The sequence below is a fragment of the Rhinichthys klamathensis genome, unplaced genomic scaffold, assembly GCF_029890125.1.
Source record: "Rhinichthys klamathensis goyatoka isolate OS25496 unplaced genomic scaffold, OSU_Roscu_1.1 h1tg000461l_1, whole genome shotgun sequence".
NCBI lineage: Eukaryota > Metazoa > Chordata > Actinopteri > Cypriniformes > Leuciscidae > Rhinichthys > Rhinichthys klamathensis.
Window position 1 is genome coordinate 239,987 of NW_026606950.1, and position 26,876 is coordinate 266,862.

The window sequence follows — 26,876 nt, forward strand, 5'->3', positions numbered from 1 at the left end:
TTCCATCCACTTGTTGGCCTCCCATAAAACTGGTTTAGAACCAGTCAGCTTCACAATCAAACATAATTTAAAACCCAAAGAGATCCTACGACAACAAAAACACAACACAGAATCAAAATAGAGTATAAAACAAGTCAAGGATTAGTGTAAGGATTTTAGTTGAACAGACAATATTACACCATCACGATCCCGTTCCTTTATGTCAGCATTATTCTGCTATTGCTTGCGAATTAAAAACACATCAGCGTTCCTTGAGCTAAGAAAATAAACTTACCTAACCAGACACTGGACACCAGACACAGACACCCAGTGTTCTGTTATTGGACTTCTGTGCTAGTTACAGCTTGTCCATAACGAACACCATGTTCAAGCATAAGGGTGTCCATCAGTGCACGTGGCACCAGGACACTGGCTTTCTCAAAATGCAAATATTATATTTCTAAATATTAACAACGTTCTAAAACATAAATAGGATAGCTAAAAACAGTTGCAGCAGTTGACGGCAGGTCTGTCGGTCATAAAAAGGTAAGACGTGGTCTGTGCGTCTCATATGTAGGGGTACTGAGGGACCCTCCGGGGACTGAGCTGAAAGCTGTTGTACGCCCCGCTTCCTCTAGTGGTGCTGGTGCTCGTGGTCACATAAGGGTGAGCGGGGTAATGTTGCTGGTAGTGGGCGGAGAGTCTGTGGACCACACCTCCAATGGAGTCCTTCGGGATAAGACTGGCTGCATAGTGACTGGTGGGCGGGGCATGAATGGAGGGGGAGGAGCCCTGGACGAGCAGGTGCTCCATGTGGGATGCGGGAGTGGGGTAGGTGTACAGGCTGGGGGTGCTGGTGAACGAGGGCGCCTCCTGGAGACAGTAATGAGAGGAGGCCGGTGGGTACGTGTGCTGTCGGCGCAGGGACGATGAGCCACCGGATGGTCCTTGGGATGAGACAGTGGTCTGGAAAAAGGAGGAAAAAAAGGAAATTGAAGCACATGTTCTTTACCATTCGCCTGGTTAAAACCAGAGCATTCTCAGTTGTAACTGAGTTATGTTCTGGCAAAGCGTCATAGACAAATCATTTCCAGAGGGGCGTCACCAACGGACGTCGCGGATAGACCTAAACCCAATCAGAGCGATGAAGGAGATGACGTATGCAGAGCGGCGGAGACACATCTCCGAGTGTTGTTCTTTGCTCGGTTTTTAACTAAAAGGAAATGTTCAAATGGCTTAAAACAGACGCGATAGCTGATTCGAACGAGTGATGTTCGACGGCGGCGTCCATCTTTGTAATGTAGGCTACAAAATCTGCTTCAAAATCCCAGCACTGTCGTCATCGTGTAAAGCCCGCCCCAACGCTTCTGATTGGTGCCGCGATTTCGGCGGATTGGAAATGGGCTTGAATGAGCTCTTTGCCAGACTAACTTTCAGAGCAAATCTAAATTTGCCGGAAGTTGTCTGGGTTTTCCCAGGCTACTTTACCATACATTTAGCGGCGAGATTTGATGTCGGCAAGTCGGACACTTTCTGTTTTTTACAGTGTTTGCGTATACTTTGACTACCGATGAAGTTGATTAGATGTAATATCTAATTGGGATGAGTTTTTGTCTGCGTTCGTGTGCTTTTTCTTTTTTTATTATGAGTGGAGCGGCAGTCAGATTGGTGTATATGCGGGGTGATCTTCTGGGGCTGAAAAGTTCAAGATGCGGGGTTAAACATCTGATACCAGCTGAGCTGTGGGAGAACCGGGGCCAAGCTAACACAAACGAAAAGCCAAGAAGTGGAGACAAAAGCCGTTTCTGCCATCAATACTTATTGGGAATGTTAATTCTTTGCCCAACAACGAACAGGAGGCTCTTGTGAGGAACCGTGACTGTGCCGTGAGTGTAGCCTTAAGCATTTTTTGGAGACCTGGCTAAACAACAACACGCCCGATGCATGTGTGGACTAGGGCTTTGACTTTTGCACAAAAATCATATTCGAAGTTCGTTTGTTTATTAATATTAGAATATATTCTAATATTTTGAACATTAAATGTCTTCAGTAAGACCTATATTAGTATCAAACTTAAGCTGTATATGTTCTGTCCACCAGAGGGCAGTGTATCAGTCAATGTCAATATGCAGGCAATGATGTTTTCAGAAGAAAGACTGTTTAAAAAAAAAATAATAAAAAAAAAAATAATAATAATCAGACCCTGGATTAAACACAAGCAGAATGCTTTCGACAGGTTTTATCCACTGTTCTTATCAAAAGATTATTCTTATCAGGCGTGGTTGTTGTAGGCATTAGCGCAGCCATTGTTTTGGTATTCAAAATAGGCGCTAACCAGGACGCTTCCGTCACCTTCAGGAGCACAGATGACCAATGATAGCTTTTCTAATGAGCTCGCCATTCACAACTTCACCAGCCGTGAAAAAGCCACGGAATCTGAATTGAAAACAATGTTCACAAGCAAACACATTTGCAAAAAATAATGGCCATAACAGGTTCGAATATTAAAGGATGCCTAATATTTGTTCGAATATCAGTATTTATTTGAATAACAAAGTTCAGAGTCAAAGCCCTAGTGTGGACATACCTGGCTTCTCTGTGGTACAGGAAGAGATGTAAAGGCCAGCAAGAAGAGTAAAGGTGGGGTCTGATTTTGTTTCTGAATAACAGATAGTGTAACCCTGGTCATATTATAGTAAAGGAGCGGATCTGCAGTCAGGATATTGAGCTCTTGGTCGCAGTCGGTCTTAGACCTTATTATGTGCCAGAGTTGAGCAGCGTTCGGGGCACCACAGGGAACTGACTGTCTTAGCTCCATTCTTGTTCACTCCATTTACATCAGACTTTAAACACAACTCGAGTCCTGCCATATGCAGAAATATTCTGATACAGCTATTGTGGGGGGTATCAGGGATGGACAGGAAGGGCACCTTCAGTGACTGGAGCAATAAGAACTGCCTCCTGAACTCCATAAAGACCGAGAAGGAGGTGGTGGACTTTTGTAGATCTAGGACACAATTGACCCTTTGCTAAGCCACGCCCGAAAACCGCAACTGGCCAATCGTGTCTTAGCAACCGTAACTAGGCGCGGGAGGTCTGGCAAGCTTTCGAGCGAGGAGCGTTGTGTGCGTATGGATTGTGCAAATCTGATACCCGGTATCCTAAAGTTTGGAATTGTTTTCCTTCCCGAAAAATCTAAAAGCCAAGGGGAGAAATAATGGGCGTGAATCAAGCAGTGTGGGAGACCCCGTTCACAACTACGTCGACAGGATTAACAAAAACACCTATTGCTTGGAAGTTGGAAATAATGACGGTTCTTTGTTCATAATGCATATATTTTAACGTAAAATAAGACGATTAAAGACAAGACGGAGGCTCACTGACAAACTTTAAAATATATTTAAGCATTTTGTTAATCGACGGCCTACTACCCCTGACTGAGTAACGTTAACTTTACACTAACTCCCGGTGTTAGTGTTATTCCACAAGATTTATGGACAAATCTGGATAAACTGTTTGATTTATAATTATTAGATTATTTTGACATTTCACTTACCCTGCTGTGCACGAACTGTTCCTCAATTTGTGTGTTTCTTATGTGAATGATCAGCGTATGAGGCGGTTGCTGTTTGCGCTGGGACTATAGGCTTTAGCTTAAATTTTTATGAAATTATTCTCTAATCGGTTGCATATGTCCTGGTGGATATATCCCTCGAATGCATACTGCAGTCCCTTTTGTCTTGCTCTCTCAGATATTTCACATGTTTGCCAAAAATGACTAATCATCTCATTGGGAATGTCTGACACCGGTGCATACACACTGTAATAGACGAGCCAGGCGCGAAAGCTTGACAGGCGTAGCAACAGTAACTAGGGAGGGCGGGGCGTAGCGAAGGGTCAATTGCAGCCTGTTTGTATACGTGGGGAGGCCATTAAGGTGGTGCAGTCCTAGAAGTATCTGGGTGTGTAACTAGATAATAAGACTGATCCCTAAATATGGATGCCCTCTACAAAAGGGGGCAGAGGTGCCTCTTTTGCCTCAGGTCTCTTGATATTTGTATTGTGCATGTTATCTGTCGGCTGTGGCTAGTGCCCTCTTCTATGCTGCAGGTTGTTGGGGAGGCAATATGACGGACAGGAACGACAGGCGGATGGACAAACTGGTGGATAAAGCCAGCTTGGTGCTTGGCAGGAGTGGTATTTGTGTGAGTGGAGAGATACATGAGGAGAAAATTGCAGGCAATACTGGACAAATACACAACACAAAAATACAGTGTTCAAAACGGTGCTTGCTGTGTTGTGCATTGACAGATGTGGTCACCTGACTGAGGTTAAGTGGTTGAGATCTGCTGGGGTCCTGTTGGGGGTCAGTGACTCTCTCTCCTGAGCTGCTCGGCTGCCTTGTGGCGGCAGCGGCTCTCTTAGGCTTCATGTAGTAATTCTGGGTAAGACCTAAAACAAACAGCCAATGTAGTTAATAAAAAAAAAGTATTTGTTTTATAAAAGTACACCAAATAGCTGTTGACCAAGCTACACTGAATTAAAAAAAAGGATGATACTTGCCTACAGCAAGTGGGATTTTGGCGGATATTGAGCTTTCCACAGGCTGCGCTTTCACAGACGGAGCCACCACTGCCATGGATTTGGACAGGCGTGAGGGCTGGAACCCCACATGACTGTTCTGGGGCTTGGGAGTTAGAGGACTGGCGGTGGAAGAGTCCGAATCATGAACGGTTAGACAGCTGATCACATTAGTCCTGTGGCTGGGGCCACAGCTGACAAAAAAAAAAAGATTTTTAAAAATCCATTGATTTCACATGAATGAAAGGAATAAAATAGATTACACATTTGGTTAAATGTGGCAAAACAAGCACTAAATTCTTACTGGTAACATTCATCACATTTGCTAAAATATTCAAACACTTCAGTGTGGTTTACTTAAGTTAGATTGAGCTATTTTGATTGTGAAAGACATTGTCAGTATTAAATGCATACAGTACCATTCAAAGGCTTGGAGTTGGGAAGCCTTCTGCTCACCAAGGCTGTATTTATTTGATCAAAAATACACTTAAACAGTAATGTGAATAACAATCTTTAAATAAGTTTTCTATTATAATACATTTTAAAATTGTATATATATTCCTGTTATGGCCAAGCTAAATTACTCCAGTCTTCAGTCACATGATCCTTCAAAAAAAAAAAATCATTCTAATATGCCTATTTGCTGCTCAAGAAACATTTCTAATAATTAAAGAATGTTATATTATAATAATAAAATAGAATAATAATCAAATCAAATTATATATGAAATATAAATATTTTGTCTTTACAATCAACTCTCCATCAATTTAACGTGTCCTTGGTGAATGGGAGTATAAGCTTCTCATTAAACTGGTTGTGTATGTATATTGCCAGGTAGTGACCTCACCTAACGGGGTGGAACTTCCTTTCGTCCTCATCGTCAGAGTCGCTGTGTATGGTGATGACACTGACAGCAGGACTCGGGGTGTCGGAGATGATGATGGGCTGAGTGAGAACAGCACTGTATGACTGAGCACTGCTGTGAACACACAAATGGTCAGACGGTATATTCTCTCCACATACAGGGACACTTACACTACATAAAGCATGGTTTATCAAATCACGTTTTTCTTCTAAATATAGCACAAGCTTTACAAACAAAATGAGAAAAACAATTACTGTTTTTATTTTTGAAATATCCGAGTGTCAAAAGTAAGTGGCCCAATACCTGCTGCCAGTGTCACAACAGATCCTGCTCCTCTTGTTCTGTGACCTTGTGACCGTCGAGGTTCCTCGATTAAGGGATTGAGTGGAATTGAGACTGCCAAGGATGTGTGGGTTCTGCTGGACAACGCCATTGTGCTGACCGCTCTGAGACACCCTGCAGGACACAACCAACCAATCAGCATTAACCCTTTTACGCGCATGTATGTTTTATTAAATCTAGCTGGGCCCCCAATGTGAATTTAAGGAGACCGTTATTTTAGAACGTATCGCTAGCCTGACTTCATCATACTCATATTCTAGTCAGAATGAGTCTGATGCTGCTCCATAGGGCTTTGATTATGAGGCGTATCTTAACCGAACCAGGAAAAAAAGAAACTTGCACTCAATTGGATAGACCTACAACCAATCAGAGCAACGCAGTAAGTGACGTATGTTGAGCTACGCATAGTTGTCAACAGAACTCAACTGCACACACGCTGGAAGAAGTAGTAAAATAATGAGTGTTGCTTCTTTTACTTGGTCCTCCATGAGCGCGACCAAAGGAGAAACCACAGCGACCTCAGGGCTTTCATTGCGTTCCCTCTTCTTAGCGACCATCGGAGCCAGCTGATAAATTAAACTTTTGCCGAATCCCGTAGGAAGGACGGCAAACACATCTTTCCGATCGGCAAATGCCTTGATTGCAGTTCTCGGTTCGTCTTTTAAAATGAATGCGCTGTCGATTTCTTTTACAACAGTCGCGATAGAGGAATCTCTACATCTCAGTTCTCCAGCTGCAGTGATCTCTGAGGGAAACCAGTTCAACCCAAGCGCTCTTTGATAACGTGATGATTACGCAACTGCAGATCATCTGTCCATCATCGTATAAAGCCCGCCCTGGCAATTTGATTGGCCCGACCATTTCTGAACCGATCATAATTACTCCTCAATGGATCGAGTCCAGACCGAACTTCCCGACCAAAAAATGTTGTGGGCGGGGTTCGGGCTGGCATCCAGGGTAACGTATCGCCTTACTTCCATGGTAATGTGAAATGCTTGTCACGTGATACACCGCAGCCACAATAAGACCTGTATGACTGATTTTATTTTTCATACAAAATATCCACAAACTTGTTAATGTCAAACTATCTGACATTACGATTCTCAGATATGTGTAAATTAATATGTTTGGTCATTTAAACACCTTTATATTAATCTTATCTGTCGATATATAACATTTGATGGGCTCTGCGATGTTAGTTTGCACTGCAATTCAGATTATCGGATCTATCTGAATTAGAACACAAATTAATTCCTGTTCCTGAAATACATGAAAGGATGTGGCCGTCGGGTTACACTATTTCGATAGTACACTTTAGACATTCTACAAACTATCAGTAACTTTTCAACTACATGTCAACTAACTCAGAGTATCGAAATAAAGTGTTATCGGCCGTTGAACTGGGAGAAAATTAAGAAAAGCGTAAATGTTCTGACTGCAGCCACTTTAATATTAATATTAAAAAAAAAATGTAATTAATGATTCAAAGATTTCACTTGTTTCCTTGCTGTATGAATCTGTTTTTGAACAAATATCTTCAATGAACGATTCAATGACAAATACATTTTTTTTTATTCACTTGTCGCCGCCTACTGGTGTAACTAGGTAATTGATACAATCTTTGAAGTGTTATTTTGATGGCTACAGTAGACATCAGTAGGTCTTTATTCATTATTATTGTGATGCTCTACCTCCAACTTGATGTTTGCTGTGTAGAGTTCTCGGACAGTAGGGCTTCCAGGGGTGATTCGGTCACTACGGGCTGGTGGCTGGAGTTGTGGATGGTCATGCCAGGAACCTGCTGCCATGCAGAGGGTATGAGGATCTGCTGGGTACCCGCCGGCCAGGCCTGCTGGAGGATCATAAAATATCGGCCTTAGTGACACTGGCACTTAAAAAAAACACTTGAACAAGTCATAGTGTACCACTGATTTTTAATCAAACTTAAAGGATTAGTTCACTTTTAAAAAAACCTTTGCTGATAATTTACTCACCCCCATGTCATCCAAGATGTCCATGTCTTTCTTTCTTCAGTCGAAAAGAAATGAAGGTTTTTGATGAAAACATTTCAGGATTTTTCTCCATATAATGGACTTCAATGGACCCCAACCGTTTCAAGGTCCAAATGACAGTTTCAGTGCAGCTTCAAAGGGCTTTAAACGACACCAGACGATGAATAATGGTCTTATCTAGCGAAACAATCGGTCATTTCAAAAATAAATAAAAAAGTTTACGTTTTATAAGCACAAATGCTGGCCTTGCTCTGTTCTGTGACTCTCCTGTTCGACCTCGTTCATCAAAATGAACAAATCTTTTTGAGTCATTTTGTTCGTTGAAGGCGAGCATTTGTGCTTATAAAACTTTAACTTTTTTATTTATTTTTGAAATGACCAATCGTTTCGCTAGATAAGACCCTTATTCATCGTCTGGTGTCGTTTAAAGCCCTTTGAAGCTGCACTGAAACTGTCATTTGGACCTTGAACCGTTTGGGTCCCATTGAAGTCCATTATACGGAGAAAAATCCTGGAATGTTTTCATCAAAAACCTTCATTTCTTTTCGACTGAAGAAAGAAAGACATGGACATCTTGGATGACATGGGGGTGAGTAAATTATCAGCAAAAGTTTTTTTTTTAAGTGAACTAATCCTTTAAACAAGTTTTACTGACAAATGAAAAGAGGGTAAAACAGCTATGACCAAGCTTTCACCACACAATGAGTGACATTAATGCATATATGGCCATTTAACTCTGAATTTATCCATCATTTGTGTCATGCTAGAATGGCGAAGAACCTCATCTAACATGCTGATGAAACTCAGTGACATCACTGCACTCAATTAAAGTGAACACCCCAATAAATAAATAAACGAACGAATGGAATAATCCATAAATGCACAAAAATTCTGCAATTCTCTCCCGGAGTATAAGGCAGCTTTAGATGTAGCACAGCCATTTCGTATGATTTTAAAAGCCAAGACAAGAACAGCATGCAACAACGATACACAAGCATTAAAAAATTAAGATGGGGGTGAAAGACAGTAATCCGGCAACCTGTTGGGAAGAACCGTGGCTGTTAAATAGTCGGAAAACAATGAGTGTTTCCACAGAGCAAAACTGCCCAAAAGATCTGCCATGCTGGTACGGGCAGCACTAGAGTACCTGCGGACAGACATGGCTATGAGAGGGAGAGGAACATGGCTGCAAATGTTTTTGAGCTGTAGACAAGGTCAGTCTCCTCCCCTGAGAGAAGACGGAGGGCCAAACAGACAGTGAGGCTGGGGAAGGAGGGGTGGGGGGTCAGAGAAGGGAACAATTCACACAACAAGAAGCTGCAAGCAAAGCACAGAAGAGTCAGCACATGCCTCCCATGCCTGTATCAGACCTGCACTGAGAAAGAATGATGCGGGAGTGACAGAGCGAAGAGAAAGGGAGAATGATCAGAAAGTAAGATTAGAAATACAGAAAAAAGGAGCAATTGGAAAGAAAAATAACAGTTTAGAAATAAATGCAGATATCAGGAGGAAAAAGTAAAAAATATAAAAATAAAAAAAGATCAGAAAAAAGATCAAAGAGAGATCAGAAAAACAGGTAAATAAAGATCAACAAGAGATCAGAGGATCCGTAAAGATCAAAGACAAGAGATCAGAAAAAAAGATCAAAGAAAGACGGGAAAATAGAGAGATTAGAAAAAAGATCAAAGCGATCGGTAAAGATCAACAAGAGATCAGAAAAGGCCCAGAATGATCAAAGAGAGATCAGAAAAATGAGGGGGAAAAAAATATATATACACACACAAGTAACAATGAAAGAAAGGTAAGATCAAAGAGTGTTAAAAAAAAACCCCACAGAGACCAGAAAGTAAGATCAGAAAGAAAGGAGGATGCATTTAAGGAGGATTTTGGAAAGAGGGGCATTGAGAAGTGATGTTAGTGGTAGAGCACTGGGTGGGTCTCTCTTTACCAGCACTGCGGCTGTCTGCTCCAGTAGGGCAGGCCGTCCTGCCCCACAGCCCAGTGCCAGGGGCAGCGGGTACTGGGACGCCACTCCCGCTGTGTGGGGGTGCAGTGTGGCCACCATCAGAGGCGTGCAGGAGCCCTACGGAGGAGGGGCACCATGGAGGGAAAGGGGCAAAAAGCATGGAAAGATTAGACAAAAGGTCAGACTCAGGTCAAGGGTACAAGGCTGTGATCTCACGTGCCATTTACTGGCACTTGCCAGCAGCAGAAGGGGTGTCCATGCAGACTTTAAGAACGGACGCTTCCTCTCCAACTCAACTGGATTCATTTGCATTTCATCAGTTAGATATTATGCCAGAGTTAGTTATTATACACAGAGGAACCGATGTGCTGCATGTCTTACCTGTGTCAGCATGCTGGGTTGAAGCTGAAGGGGTTGGGTGGACTGGTTCTGCTGGACAACAGGAACACCATTCTCCATCCTGACAGGATAGCTAGAGGTTTTATTAGAGGATGGAAGGCCTTTGGGAAAAATAAAAGAGCATCTTAAATTTTAGTACCATTACAACAAATAAAAATAAATGCCATAAAAAAGCCAAAAATGAATTGTTTGCAACATTTAACTAAGCAATGTGACTGAGACAGGGTATTCAACGAGAAAATGATGAAACAATGCTTTAGTTAGACCTAATGGTGTACTGAAGTCCCAGGTCGTTCGTCTTCAATTGGTTAAAAATGTTGCGGGCAAATTTCTTAAAGCAACACCAAGGAACTTTTCCTCAGCGGTCACCCTACAGGTTGGAAGCGGAATTGTCCATTACCGCTGTCGTAAATAATTTAGCCTACCGCAGCCTACTGTCGCACGCTCGCTGTTTATCAAGCACCGGCTTTGGAATCAACAATGGCAGACATCCCAACCTGCAAGAAGTCATTTCAGGGAGGTATATCTTGGTGACTGTATTGTTGATGGGGGGTGGTGGGTTAACTAGCTTTCGTGAGGCACATTCGCAAGGTCTCTCGCTCTCTCCCTCTCTGCCGTGCTCGCGCTATGCATGTTATGCGCGCAGTATGTTCTGTCTCGCATGCGCGCTCTAGATTCCGGCAGATTTGAACTAATTTGCGGGCATCAGGGAGACGCTATAGACTTGGGATGTCTGCATTGGCCATAGACAATTTGAGGAAGTGGTGGGGGAAGTTACGTATGCCGTAAAGCAGTCGAGTTTTGTAGTTCTTTTTGTGCTCGGGTTACTACCCGAAACCCGAAGTTACATAGTGCGAGTAAAAGCAATACAGACCACGTCAGGCTATGGCAGACGTGTCATTTAACCTATTGTGAGTCGATGTACCATCACAAGGGTCTTGGAAATATATTATGAAGGTTGAAAAGTTTCATAGTGTTGCTTTAAGAAAAGACGTAAATTCGATCATGCCACTCCCATTTTGCGAGCTCTCCATCGGCTCCCAGTCCAATCTAGGATTGACTATAAAATTCTCCTATTTGTGTACAAATGTTTGCATCACCTTGCTCCAAATTATCAGTCTGAACTACTACACTCATATTGCCCGTCCCGAGACCTAAGATCTGGCAACCTAAATCTACTTGCTGTCCCTTGCACTCGGCTAAAACGCAGAGGAGATAGTGGTGGGGCCTAGATTGTGGAACAGCTTGCCAGTACAACTTAGAGAAGCTCCTTCTATATCAGTTTCTATATCATCAGTTTTCCTTAGCTTTTAAAACTTGTTAATGTCTCTCCTCTGTCTTTTTTCATTTTTGATTTTGTCTATTTGAACTATTTGTTTTCAAATTTGTAAATGTAGTTTCTTAGTTGTTCTCTTTTCGACCCTTAGTTATTTGAGCTTGTACAGGACTTTGGTCAGTCCGGTGGCTGTTTTAAATGTGCTTTATAAATAAAAGAACTGCACTTGTGTGCAAACGCTGCCTGCAAAGTCATTGCCTGATAGGGCGGCGAGGCAACAAGTCAGTTGTCTAAGCTTTTCATAGAATCTGGCTTAGACCCCCATAATGCACCCTGCTCCAGCTCACCTTGGATAGTGGTGGGGGGGCAGACGATGAGGGTTTGCTGGAAAGGTTCAGTCTGAGCACACAGCTGTGTGGGGCGGGTCTGCATGGGGATGCTGGGTTGGGCCAGGCCTGGGATGTTTATGGTAGCCTGCTGGTAAAGGGCTGGCTGGTAGTTGAGGAGAGGAACAGCTCCAGCAGCAGACGGGACCTGGCTGTGCTGGTTAAGCTGGCTGCTGAAGGTCACGGTCAGGTTTCCAGCAGTTCCAGGAACAGCGTTTGCAGCAAACAGGGCCTTTCCACTGTCAAAGCTACTGTTCCTTCTCTTTGTAATATCCATGTTCTGGAAGCACGACTTCACACTACAAAAAAAAAAAATAATCATATGAGAACCAATTAAAAACATATCTCTCAAAATGAACAAAAGCTAGAATTCCATGTCTTCTTCAAAAGGACATACTGAGAGCTGTGTGGGAAGCTCAGCAAGTGGCTCATGGTCACAAACGGATGTGCCAGGGTTTTTGTGGGTGTGATTCTTTTATCAGCGTCCAGTCTCAACATCCTCTTCAGCAGGTCGATCAACTCCCGTCGGTCCGCCTTCTCCGCCAACATGTCCGTCCCTTCTAAATGAGTAGGCAGATTGACCTGGAAACCGATAAATAAAAAAAACAAGATTTAGTATTACACGTCTAGTATTGATGCGCTCCATCCTAGAGATCTATTTGTAATTACCTGCATCATGTCATCTAAACAATTGAAGATGTATTTTCTCGCTTCTTTTGACTTGATGCCCATTTCAGACTCGTGCTCAGATGGGGTCTAGAAAAATACAGAAGTGTCAGCCAAGTAAAATATTCACCAAAGAGTAACTGTTCTGTCATTCAGCGTTAGTTTTGTTTAAACCCCGCTAAAAATAAAAAACCTTAACGATGAGTACTGACTTTTAACCTCCACAAGGGATAGCTGGAGTCTGGTCCTCTGTTAAAGAAGCGGCTTGTCTTTGTGCCAGCACTCAAAAGATACTCCGGAGGCAATCCCTGTGTCTGAGAAATGTACCGAATCTGGAGAGGGAAAAAGGAAAGGTCAAGTCTAGTACAAAGACTAGGGAAGATTTCAACAAAGGACCCAGAAACCAATCAAAAAAGCCATCTTGAAGAACATCTCAATTCTTGCAACACGAGGCATGTATGAAAACCCGACACAAGTATGAATTCTCCTCCCCCTTCATATCTGTCACAATAATTTTAATTTACATTTTACCTCTGCAATTTTAATAAACCATACATCTAGAGTTCTAACTAGAACCAGGAAGTATGACCATATTAGCCCAGTTCTGTCAACACTGCATTGGCTCCCTATAAAACATCACATACATTTTAAAATCTTACTAATTTCTTACAAAACACCAAATGGTTTAGCTCCTCAGTACTTAAGCGAGCTCTTATGGTCCATCCAATTCTGGCCAATTGAAAATACCTAGAAATATCAAAATCAACTGCAGGTGGTAGATCCTTTTCCTATTTAGCACCCAAACCCTGGAATAGTCTTCCTAGCCCCGTTCAGTAAGCAGACACTCTTGTCAGTTTAACCTGGCATACACATAACACATGATCAATTTCTGTTATTCAAATCAGTTAAATGATTGTTAGGCTGCATAAATTAGGTCAACCGGAAACCAAGACACTTTCTATAACACCCAATGTACTTGTAACATCGCAAGAAGAATGACATCTACACTAATACTAGTCTGTCTGTCTCATCCTTATCCTGAGGTTACCGTAGTCAGCCGTATCCGGTCCGTATCCAGATCAGATGTGGACCTGCACCTAGACAACCAAAACGCAGCCCTGAATGTCAGCAGAGACCGTGTCTACAAGACAATCCCTCGCCGACACGACAGACATCAGCACAGATCCTCAGCAAAGACCACGAGAACAGACAGGTCCTCCACACAGACCCTATGGCCAGCTTTGGCTCCATACCGGCGTGATGAATCGATCTTCAAGCAGAAGGAACTGGATGAATATATTAATGCTACCGGTCCCGATCTGAATTCACACCTTGGAGCCTGGTTTCTCCCCCAAAAAAATTTCTCTATATTCAGTCACCGGATGGAGTTTGGGTCCCTTGCCACTGTCGCCTCTGGCTAGCTTAGTTTTGGACACTTAATATTCATCAATATTATTGATCTGACTGTGCTGATGGCACTATATGCAAACTGAGCTGGGCGATGGCATAGTTTATTTCATCTAGAAAGTAGTTCTGGAAAAAATTCTTTACAAATTGATGATCTTTACAACAGAGCTGAATCAATACTGAGTCAAGTAGCCTATACGCTTAGAGCCGGTTCATTTTTGTGACACGCTTTAGTTCACAGAGAACAAGATGTCACAAGCTCATTCTGTTTGTTTTCTTTATTTTACAAAAACACAACGTTTTGTTGTTACTGTGAGTTTGCACAAAAAAAAAGACGACCCTTTACAATTTCGAATGATCTATTACTCTTATCTGCATGACCAAAAATGTCAAAGTTTTTAAGTTGTTTCCGCTGTTATCAGAAAAAAAATGCAAGTGATCGCGCTAGCGCCTTCATGCAGTAAGCACGCTATACTTAAAGGGATACTCCACTTTTTTTGGAAATAGGATCATTTTACTACTCCCCCAGAGTTAAACTGTTGAGTTTTACCGTTTTTGAATCCATTCAGCCGATCTCCGGTTCTGGCGGTACCACTATTAGCATAGCTTAGCATACATCATTGAAGTGGACAAGACCATTAGCATTTCTCAAAAAAAAAATGACCAAAGAGTTGCGATATTTTTCCTATTTAAAACTTGACTCTTCTGTAGTTACATCGTGCACTAAGACCGACGGAAAATGTAAAGTTGGGATTTTCTAGACTGATTTGGCTAGGAACTATACTCTCATTCCTGCGTAATAATCAAGAAACTTCACTGCCATACCATGAGTGCAGCAGGCGTAATGATATGACAAACTTAGTCCCGGTCACGTTGGAAGTTACCGAGCTGGGGACTATTTTCAGGCGCTGCGTCCTATCATTACGCGTGCTGCACTCATGGTATGGCAGTGAAGTTTCTTGATTATTACGCAGGAATGAGAGTATAGTACCTAGCCATATCAGCCTAGAAAATCCCAACTTTACATTTTCCGTCTGTCTTATGCACGATGTAACTACAGAAGAGTCAAGTTTTAAATAGGAAAAATATCGCAACTCTTTGGTCATTTTTTTTTTGAGAAATGCTAATGGTCTTGTCCACTACAATGATGTATGCTAAGCTATGCTAAAAGTGGTACCACCAGAACCGAAGATCGGCTGAATGGATTCAAAAACGGTAAAACTGAACAGTTTACCTCTGGGGGAGTTGTAAAATGAGCCTATTTCCAAAAAAAGTGGAGTATCCCTTTAAAGGGGTCATCGCATGCCCATTTTCCACAAGTTGGTGTTCATGTAAAGTTTGTAACATACTTTGGTTAAAATTCCTCTATGGTTGTGTAAAACGACACCCTTTTTACCTCCTCAAAAACAGCTCTGTTCACAGCGACCCGTTTCGGTGCATGTCTCTTTAAATGATAATGAGCAACTGCTCACCCCACCTCTCTCTTCCATGGGGGGTGTTGAATGGCTGAGAGCAGAAATATGCTAATACGGGAGAGTCAGTCAGTGGTCGTGGGCGGAGCATGAGCATTATGACATCATAGTGCTCAGAAAATCCAAACAGCCTGATTATTGAGAGTGTTTAGACTGAGGATTAAAAAAAAAGGGGAGAATGGATTTTTTTCATTGTATGGTAGTTGTGTCCACACACTGCAAAGACGTGTGACAAAAAAAATGTTTTATATGCAAAAACCATATAAAAGTGAATTTTGCATCAGATGACCCTTCTACTCTTCCACACTCCGCACAAACACTTGCATATGTGCCATATAGCACACATTTATCTAGGTTAACATGTTTAAACGATATGCCATACAGTGTTTCCGCTACATTCATTCTGCCGTGGCGCGCCACCACACCTAAAATCATCCCGCCACGGCTGCAGCTTCTCGGTCCGATATTGTATGTGTTATTGTTAAGCCCCACTAAAGGCATACAAAACATTGTAAAGCACCATAAAGTTTTGGGATGTGCATAATCGCTTTGCCGCTCTTATTGGCGCCATTCATGTTATAAAGCTTAGGGGAGGTTTAAACACCTGGGATAAGGGGGCGTGGCCAATGGGAATATCACTCATGGGCCAGGTCCCCTCCCCCTGGCGAAATGGGCCTGCCACCACGGCTGGAAAAAATCCTAGAGGAAACACTGGCCATAATTGAGGTTGATGGATGATAGGCAAACATTTGGATTTTCTGCCTGATATGCTGTAATTGCCACAAGGACCCGCCGTTAACAATCTGTCCCTCACGGACTGCGTGACTTCACTACTGCCATTAACATAATATATGTGACCTGGTCATATTCGGATGCTCCTGGATACAGCGGCCAGCCCAGAAAGAGCTCTGCAATCACACAGCCCAGCGACCACATGTCAATGGCTTCACAGAATGGCAGACCCAGGATGATCTCGGGGGCTCTGTGAATAGAAAGTGGAAAAAAAATACCATTTTAATATCATAATCTATGCATATAGGCTGTATTTCTCTTTGATCAATCATTTAGGATTCCATCAGGTAATCTCTTCTACAGGGATGCCTGATTATTAAACATCTACAGATTACAGATAATCCCTTCTTACCTGTAGTAACGTGACTGGAGGTAAGTCGAGCAGACGGCTTTGGAGACGTGACTGGCTGATCCAAAGTCGATCACCTTTACCCTGTAGGGCTGTCTGATGGGGTCAACCAGCATGATGTTCTCAGGCTTCAGATCAGCGTGGATGAGACCCAGGCTCTTGAGCTTCATCAGGGCCGTGGCCACCTGCTGCAGGATGGGGCGGATGTGCCTCAGAGGCAGTGGGCTGAACTTGCTGTGCTTCAGGAAGTCATAAAGGTTCTGCTCCAGCATTTCAAACACCAAGCAAGTGTGGCCCTTGTGTTGGAAACACTCGTAGGAGCGCACAAAGTTGAACTCGTCAGCGTTCTCCGCACTGAGGCGATTCAAAATGCTCACCTAGAAGAGGATCAATGACGAAAAGTGTCCACAATTAATAAAAGGGGGAAAAATTACTTAAAAGGGGGCGCTAAGAAAATAATAAATCCAATATATTGCATGTTAAATTTTGATACCAGTATTTGAAATCGAATTGTTTTCGTTATTGATTTAGGCGATTTCACAATGGAAATAACCATTTTTAATCTGTTAATGACATTTATGCATCTGCCTACATCAAAAATATAAATGATTCAGCACGTAATTACATTTCTATGGAAGCTTGTTTCCGCCACAGAATGAAAAATTAAAAAGGTAATTGAGACTTTTTATCTCGCAATTCTGACTTTATTTCTCACAATTGCGAGATATAAAGTCAGAATTGCGAGATATAAAGTCAGAATTGATTGATATAAAATTGCGAGATATAAAGTCAGAAATGCATGATATAAAGTCGAAATTGCGTGTTGTAAAGTCAGAATTGTGAGATATAAACTATTCTGAGAGGAAAAAAGTTAGTCTTTTATTCTTCCTTAGAATTGGCCTGATAACTCGCAATTGCGACTTTATATCTCACAATTCTGAGAAAAGATGTCAGAATTTTGAGATATAAACTCACAATTACGTGTTATAAAGTCAGAATTGCGAGATGTAAACTCGCAATTGTGAGAAAAAAAGTCAGAATTGTGAGAAAAAGTCTAGCCTAAATTCTGTCTTTTTTTCTCGCAATTGCGGCTTTATTTCTCAGAATTGCGACTATATCTCGCAATTGTGACTTTATTTCTCACAATTCTGACTTCATATCTCGCAATTGTGAGTTAAAAAGTTGCAATTATTATTATTATTTTTTTTATTCAATGGCGGAAACAAGCTTCCATACATTTCACAACTAAAAAAGCAGCGTAAAGTATAGTCACCTTTGACTTTTTCATTATGCTGTTGGTAAGGTTGTTCTTTGTAAAACTGCTTAAAACAATATGTATTGTAAAAAAAAAAACACTAAAATGTGCAAACTGTCTTATTTAACAATTAATTTCTATATAAAAAAAAAAAGTCTAAAATACGAGGAAGGAAGGGATGGATATAAAAATGTGAAATGTACAGACTTGGAACTTGAAATATACATGATATTTAACAGTTTTTATTGCGATACTCGGCATTTAACCGCAAAATGTTTAAAATGACAATATTTTATTGTGGCTTAAGAATCGTGATAGCACTGCATCGTGGGCCCTCTGGTGGTTCCCACCCTTACCAGGGTCTTTGCAGTAAAATTAGGCTACAATGAAATCTTGAAAAGCGCTAACAACCCAAGATTGCAAACAATACCCACTACAGAAACACAGATACTATCATAACATACCTCGATCTGTCCCTGACGTGCATATGATGGATGGTTCTTCAGGATTTTGATGGCCATAATCTCATTAGTTCCCCTTTTCCAGCACTTGGCCACCTGCCCAAATGTGCCCCGACCGAGAAACTCAAGAACTTCGTAGCTGTTGGAGACGGAGCAGAGGATCTCGTGTTGGACCAGCTGGTAGTCCCCTTCCCCAGTGGAGCTGCTGCTTTTGGTGGTGGTGGCCGAGTGCGGGATGGACTGGGCGGTGGTTCCCGTTCCCCCCGTACGAGCAGAGAAGGCAGGAGCCGAGAGCTCCTCCAGAATCTGAACGCTGCCGCTACCACTTCCACCTCCTCCGGAAGTCTCCACTTCCTCATTCTTCCTCTTCACACCGTATCTGTGCCCACGGGAAGAGTGGGAATCCGAGTGATGGGTGTTGTGGGACGTCCTGCGACTGGACCCACGCGGGAGGCTCCCGGTGCTGTCTGCAGCACGGACCACCACCTGGCCCCGGGACACTGGGGGGAAGATCAGGCCGGAGGTGCTGAAAGGGAGGCCCGCTGCGGGGTTGAAGCTGTACTGGCCCACAGAACTATACGCTTCATTGGAAGCATCCCAAGCACAGCTCTCCACCTTCATCTTTTTCACCCTGCAGAAGGCACTGGAAGACACAGATGGAGGGGAGAAAAGCTGCAGCTGTGAAGCCATGCCTGCGAATATTAGATGAGATTTGACATTGTTGAAAACAGAAAGAACAAAAAGCACTTTTAAAGGGATACTTCACCCAAAAATAAAAAATTAAGTCATTAATTACTCACCCTCATGCTGTTCCAACCCCGTAAGACCTTCGTTCATCTTTGGAACACAAATGAAGATATTTCTGATTAAATCTGAGAGCTGGATCACTCCTCCATAGGCTTCTTAAGGGATCGAAACTGGCCGGCCCAAAAGTTATGAAAGACATCGTTAAAATAGTCCGAGTGACGACAGCGGCTCAACCTTAAGTTTATCAAGCGACGAGAATACTTTTTGTGCGGAAAAAACAAACAAAAATAACGACTTTATTCGACTATTCATTTCCTTCTCTGTGGGCCTGAGACGAGAGTTCAAGAGATTTCCACGACGCATGCGAGAACTGATAACCCACAAGGAAGAAAAGGAATAGTCGAATAAAGTCGTTATTTTTGTTTGTTTTTTTCCGCAAAAAAAGTATTCTCTTCGCTTGATAAACTTATAGTTGAGCCACTGTAGTCACTCGGACTATTTAAACATTTTCTTCAATGACTTTCCGGCCCGTCAAGTTTCTATCCCTTAAGAAGCCTATGGAGGAGTGATCCAGCTCTCAAATTTAATCACAAATATCTTCATTGGTGTTCCGAAGATGAACGAAAGTCTTATGGGGTTGGAACAGCATGAGGGTGAGTAATTAATGACTTAATTTTCATTTTTGGGTGAACTATCCCTTTAAATGGCAACACTGATATCAACACGAGTGAAGTCACAAGAGAAAATCTGTTAAATTTTTATTATAAATAGACACATCTAGGGCCCAGTTTACACCTGGTGTTAGGATGCTTTTTGGTTGATCGTATCAAAAGCAGACGAGGCAGACACCCGTTTACACCTGGGGCCTCATTTATAAACGTTGCGTACGCACAAAAGAAGGCGTACGCCGCTCTCTACGCAATAATTGGTATTTATAAAAAGCAAACTTGGCGGTAAAATGTGCGGTCCTTCACGCAAGCTCTGACCCAGGCGTACGCACAAAAACGGGTGAAATGAGAAATGGCGACACCGTCGGCAGATGGAAGAAACACGTGAAAGTGTGTGAAACTGTAGACCGTTGTGTAAAATAAATGGCAATACTGCCTCTCATAAATAACACGGAGACTTCACAAACCAAGTCTTACAATTAACAGCCTACACGAACACCCGCTTGATCGATCTGCAACAGAAATGCAAATTAACACATATTTGCAAAAAGAAAAGTGAAATATGTTCTGCAATAATATTGGCATGTTATACAATTCATCCTCATAAATAAGATGGTAAACAGAACGAAATAATGTACAAAACTGATATTCTCGCCAATGTGTCCGTCTGGCGGAGCAGATATAGCTAGATAGCTAGTCAGTCAGATAGATAGATAATTAGGGAGAGATAGATAGATAAATAGATAGATGTATTATTTGTCCACTGGGGAAAGTTGTTTTCATAGTAAAAATGTCTTCATCAGCTACGGAATCATGGTAGGCCTATTCATGCAGGTATTTCATACATATGCCTTTAGTTTGTTTTATTTTTGATAAAATAACGTATGACTTATGTCTCAACCATTCAGAAAGCTGCAAGAAATTACATTTGCGCTGAACTATTTCCCATTTCCAAGTAGATTATAACCGACATCTGTAGCTTGTCATTTCTTTTTTATTTCGGCCACAGTCCGAGGTTGTGAGGCTACAGCATACGGCGTCTGCAACCTTTTGCCACTCAAGTGCCTTTTTGGCATTAGTAATGCCCACACTGTGGCCTCCAAACAACATTTTTCTCCTCTTTTCCACCTCGCCAACGATAACTTCTACTTCACATTGAGTGAAGTTACGTTTTTTTGATTTCCTCTCTATGTTTGCCATGATTTCGCAATCGATAAATATTAACTTATGGGCGTTTCACGGACTATTTATGGGCAACTATGGGCGTGACATGAAGCCGCAAAAGCTGCGCTACATTTAGAATTGATTGTGATTTATTAAGGGAAAAATGCGTAGGATGTGCGTGCGCACGGTTTTATAAATCCGAATATTTCTGTGCGTACGCACGTCCTATGTTTCATCCGTACGCCACTTCTGACGCAAATCCTACGCAAAGTTTTATAAATGAGGCCCCAGGTGTTTAAATCCGTCTTCTATCCCCACTTACGACCACTTCTGCCCCGATTAATTTAAGGAGAGGGTCTATGGGCGAGTAAATGCATGTTTTTTTTCTAGATCTTTCGATCCAATAGACAAAATAAGCTTGCACAATTTACATATGAACGCGTCGGTGATGACGGAAAAACAGGTGGAGAGCATCAGCAGCTTTCGTTTCTGCTCTGACAGCCGCAAGATCACGCCGAACACCGAGTGTGAGGCCTTGGTACGTTTTTAATCTTCAAACCAAACTTGGATCTCCAGCCGCTTCCCATAATGTTTACGCATTAGGTCAGTAGACAGAGAGTAGACGGTCTTTTGTGGCTGTTTGAACACATTCGCCCACATGAGCGTTTACACCACGAAGGCATTCCGGTCAAATGCGTTTTCGACTACCTCTGAAAGTGGTCGAAAGTGGACAAGATCAACTTTTTAGATCTTGTTTAAACCTGTATTTAGTGCCGTCCACTTGTGATCCGATCGACCAAAACGCATCTTAATACCGACACCGGTTGAGCATGTGAACGCAACGACCAATCAGAAGGGTTCAAGTTAGTCAAAACCTGTTTAAAATCCTTTCATTACTACAAACAGTGTAAACACGATGTAATTAAGAGATTCATTGTGCAGTGTAGTAGACCGCTTTTTCGATTATACCAGCAGGCGCTGAACTGAAGGGATTGTAAACTGAACTGATGCGTTTATAACCCATATATAATTTTGATAAAAGTTTTGTTTTTCATGCTCCTCAGTACACAGCAAATTTTCTCGATTTCTCGTATTTAAAACATCAAACGGCAAACGAAATGAAAGTGAAACGAGACTGCGCTACTCGTTGCTGCACTGCGCAGACTACTGTTTATCAGCTCGGACCAATATTATGGTATAATGCGCTGACATGTTTCTACGGTGGCCCTAAACAGACAAGTGCGCTTCGTTACCATGTTGTTCTTCGTGCAAGGAAGCTAGCTAAAGTCAGCTAATAAAACACTGACACAATGATGAACAAGTAACAATATTCGCAATCTACATCCATTCCTGTCGGCCACCGTAACTTCTGTTGGTTGCAATTCACACTGCACCTTTATGTCTCATGAAAAACAAAAACTTTACACAGAAAGCAAAATCGCGCCGTTTATAATTACTGAAACTGTTGGCCAGTTCAGTATGATACTATAGAGCAGTGGTTCTCAAAGTGTGGGGCGCACGGATACTGCAGGAGGGGCGCGGGAGATCCGCAGGGGGAAAAACAGCCGTTGCAATGGCGTTCAACTGTGTGAATAGCGGTTAGCGCTCAGCCTTCATAAAGCGGCATCGAACGGGAATTACACTTAACCGTTCTTCTTCAGACCGTTGACTTGTCACCGTTGGAACAAGCCTAACATAGAAGTTGCTCGCCATAGAAAAGCACCTTTTCCTGTGATTGTTCCGGTGAGAAGATGAACAAGCTAAGCTCGCAAGGCGCTGTCAAAAGCTGTTATATTAGCGCTTTTGTATATTGTTCATCCAAAGCATCACTGAAAAAATGTTTTTGTTTATTTAAATTAAAAGTTAAGTCAAGTCACCTTCATTTATAAAGTGCTTTTAACAGTATGGATTGTTTCAAAGCAGCTTTACAGTTATAATAGAAATTACCGTAACAGATTGTTTAGGCTTTACAACAGCATTAGAATAAAGTTATTGTCCAGCTAAAGTTTTGATTGATTCACTTCCGTTGCGAAGATCATTGGTTATTAACTTGGGGCCGCTAACACGACACCGTTCTAACAGAAAAACTTAGCGTGCACCGGCCGCACAAAACAGTTCTGATCTATTATTCTCTTTTACTGCTATATGATTCGATGACATTACAAAGTTAAACTATTTCAGGTGTTTTTCATTGCATGTTTTTCAATTTTAATTTTTTTTGGGTGAAATTATTTGGTAGTCAGAGGTGTGTGTGGGGTTGGGGCGAGATTACTTTTAAAGGTTTAAAGGGGGTCGCAACCAAAAAAGTTCGAGAACCACTGCAATACAGCAACAATAACCTACATTTAATATGAGTAGAATATATAACTTTTCCCTATAAAAATTAAGTTTTTGCATGTTTGGTTAATAAAAGTACATTTTATCTGCATAATCAATTCAAGCTGAGTGATTTACTGTTAAATTTCCAATACACAAACATGTCATATTATTAGTAACTGCACTTATTAATGCAAAACAATAGTAATCTTATGATTAAATTAACATGATGATAAATTTCCCCCCAGTGCTACCAAATGCCTGAGATATTGTTTTGTGTATTCGAAGCGCTGCAGTTTTGACGTCTGACGCTTTAAAAACTCAAGCATTATGGATTCTGAATGGCTGTCAATGTTCTTATCAGCTGGAAAAAAATATTCTGAAAGTTATTGCAACAATATCGCTTCTATGTGCCGTTATAGTTGTGGACTCAACTCATTTAATTTTATTATTTTCAAAGAGTTTTATGCTGCAAGTTTTATGGTACCGAAATTGGTACAGACAGAGAACCATGAAATTTTACTTGTATTGGTACCGACTACTGGAATTTTACTGCAACAACCCTGGCAATTATCAAATATCCATATTTTAACATTAAATTGAGTGGTCATATTTTGTTTTGCTTTTTCTGGTGTTGCTGGTTACTACAGGGACGTACTTAAGATACACCTAAAAACTGCAAACAATTTCTTTATAATATGTGACAGTAGGTAGGCACAAAAAAATTATGCACAAATTACAAAAAAACAGAGCCTGTGAAGTTGTTAATATTTTAGATTTCATAAATATATGAAAACTCATATGTAGGGACATATGTGAAACCTAAATGTGCAGGATTTCCTTTATGATTCTTTCTTTTTTCTCAAGTTTAATGTATATTTTTATTCAGTACCAGGCTGTTGTCTCAAAGCAAGTAGTTTTGGGGTGAGTGAATAAAAATATAAAAGAAAAATCTGTGACAGGCGCCAAATAATTATAAAGAGATGTTGTTTCTTGAAAAAATATTAGGAAAATTGTAAACCACGTCTAATCCCATATCCGTGTAATCCCTACATCCAGGGGTTTCAACGACAAAAAACAACAACAGTAATAATAATATTATTTTTATTAAATTATTAGTTAGCTGGCTTGCCAAGGCTTTGGATTGAGGGTCTATCTCTTTCTCTCTGTAAAGGCTGAAATCCCCTGATTCACACAAGCACATTTACACAGAGCAGAGCAGGCAGAGGAGCGTCGAAACTAAACATTTAAATCAAATAAAATACACCAAAACAGAACTGAAATATCAAAGATGACCAAAGAGCTGCACAAATTGTCTATTAAACGAGTTTTACAGTGAAACCAAACCGATGTATGCGTTTACAACCACCGACCGACTCCACCCTTTTCGAGAAAACTGCGCTATTGTCGCGAAGCAACAAAAAAGAAAGAAAAAAATACTAAATTAACTCAAAAGCACTGAGCTTGTTCCTTGATATGTCAACATTAAATATCGCAGTCGTTGAATTTAGTGACATTGTTGCCGAGATCCTCGAATCTGCAGACGTTATAAGTTCGCAACATTGTATCATCTGATGGCTGACAAGCAACCAATCGTAGTGTTACAATATAACATATTACATGCAAAACTAAAATTAAAGTGCCACAATAACTCACAATACATGAAAAAAATCATTGGGGAAATTACCAGAGTTCAACAAATCCAATCCCCTTCAACAAAAGCATGTTCAGACGCATTATGTCTACATTAGTGTCATTAAAGACATTGAGGATATATATATATATGTATATTATGGATGCTTGTTGGTAAGTTATATTAATACCTGAGCGCGTCGTTGATCCTGGTGTGTGGAACAGACGAGAGCTTTAAATCCCTCGGATCTGGATTCTAGGCCTTCATTGTTTCAGAGCTACTCCTCCGGCCCAACAGTTAACTCGAAAATAAACAGCGATCGGTAGAAAAATACAGCTCCATCAGTCACCGTGAATCGTGACCAGTGCCACTGCTCATGAAATCGTCGATTTCTGTCCTTGTACTAAAAATAAAACGGATTAAAACCCAGGCAGAAAGAGGCTGTCGAGCTCCCGGTACATCCGAAGCCTGATTATCAGCTGCTTCAGTCAGACTCAGGCTTCCTGTCCACGGGCGCAGCACTGCGCATGCGCACACGGCTTTACACGTTTTATAACACGCACTGAGATTAGCAATTGTGCAACTGTTGATGATGGGAAAATACCATGGCACTGCTCACCATGTTTCCCGTATACTGAAAACTCGTCATTGACGTACACGGACCATTTCACGTCAACTATAACGGAAGATATTAGAAAACCATGTAGGCTATTTTTTATAACGTAGCCTACCATTAATGCAGTTAACATTCATTAGGCTATTAGGGCAAATACACTTGCGATCAACTAAGAATTTTCAAAAGCTCAAACTTTTCTAATCCAGATCCAGAGTGGTTAAAAAAAGTACATATATAACACGTTAAGCATATTACAAGCGTTAATGCCAATTTGTTATGTAACATTTTGGGTAACACTTTATTTTAGTGCCCTTGTTACATATGTTACATGTATATGTTACATGTACTAGTAAATTGTGCATAATTACATGCAACTAACCCTCAACCAAATCCTAATCCTACTCCAAACCCTATAGTAAACATGTTGTTAATTAGTTGCATATATCATTACACTGTAACAAGGGCACCTTAAAATAAAGTGTAACCCATTTTTGTTATAAACATTTTGTTTTATAACACAGCTATGTCACAGTTATTCAACCCCTATTCAACACTTTTGCTTTTAAAACACTTACTAGTATAGAATTGTGTATTAAGCCTCTGTAACTCTATAACAATACTTAATTAGCTTTAGACACAGATGACATCATTGTGAGTTTAAAATCCATACCATAGCAAAACATCCAGGGCATGGAAGAAAAAGTAAAATTACATCAAGGGAAATAAGATGTCGACAAACGCCACTCTCGAACAAGAGAACATAAAAGGCTGACTATACGGTTACCCACCTTTCCAAAGGTTTGATGACTTAAACGGATAGTTCACCCAAAAATGAAAATGGTCATGATTTACTCACCTTCATGTTGTTCCAAACCTATATGACTTTCTCTTTTCTGTGAAACATAAAAGAAAATATTTTGAAGAATGTTGGTAACCAAACAGTTTTGGTTCCCATTGACTTCCATTGTATTTGTTGACCATATAACAGAAGTCAATAGAAAACGAAACTGTTCATTAGTTTTACTATCTCTTTATAAACTTTTTGAAGAGTCAAACAAAGTGGTAGTTGCGTAGCTGTCAATGCGGGACAGAAAGCTCTCAGATTTCATCAAAGATCTTCATTTGTGTTCTGAAGATGAACGAAGGTCTTACAGGTTTGGAACGCATTGATGGCCTAAGACACGAAACGAGCGGTTTGTGTGAGAAAACAAAGAGTACAGGTCCTTCTAAAAAAAATAGCATATTGTGATAGAGTTCATTATTTTCCATAATGTAATGATAAAAATTTAACTTTCATATATTTTAGATTCATTGCACACCAACTGAAATATTTCAGGTCTTTTATTGTTTTAATACTGATCATTTTGGCATACAGCTCATGAAAACCCAAAATTCCTGTCTCAATAAATTAGCATATCATGAAAAGGGTCTCTAAACAAGCTATTAACCTAATCATCTGAATCAACTAATTAACTCTAAACACCTGCAAAAGATTCCTGAGGCTTTTAAAAACTCCCAGCCTGT

At 41.1% G+C, this 26,876-nt stretch overlaps 1 protein-coding gene across 5 annotated transcripts; it reads right to left on the minus strand.

The window, feature by feature from the left end:
• hipk1b (homeodomain interacting protein kinase 1b) lies at positions 1-25,247 on the minus strand. 5 transcript variants are annotated; one of them, XM_056236650.1, is made up of 16 exons: positions 24,927-25,247; positions 18,212-18,851; positions 16,496-16,869; positions 16,210-16,333; positions 12,685-12,804; positions 12,476-12,562; positions 12,204-12,388; positions 11,768-12,105; positions 10,127-10,245; positions 9,728-9,862; positions 7,459-7,619; positions 5,729-5,881; positions 5,408-5,539; positions 4,543-4,754; positions 4,301-4,431; positions 1-945 (listed from the first exon to the last, which is right to left on the minus strand). In XM_056236650.1, exons 2-16 carry the CDS (start codon positions 18,827-18,829, stop codon positions 547-549), a joined length of 3,288 nt encoding a protein of 1,095 aa, XP_056092625.1. In that variant the 5' UTR covers positions 18,830-18,851; positions 24,927-25,247; the 3' UTR covers positions 1-546. The 5 variants fall into 5 exon arrangements, with proteins under 5 accessions (XP_056092625.1, XP_056092624.1, XP_056092623.1 ...); XM_056236649.1 differs by having other exon boundaries at positions 7,459-7,616; positions 18,212-18,900; XM_056236648.1 differs by having other exon boundaries at positions 18,212-18,900; positions 24,927-25,246.
• Between the last annotated feature and the right edge of the window lie 1,629 nt (positions 25,248-26,876).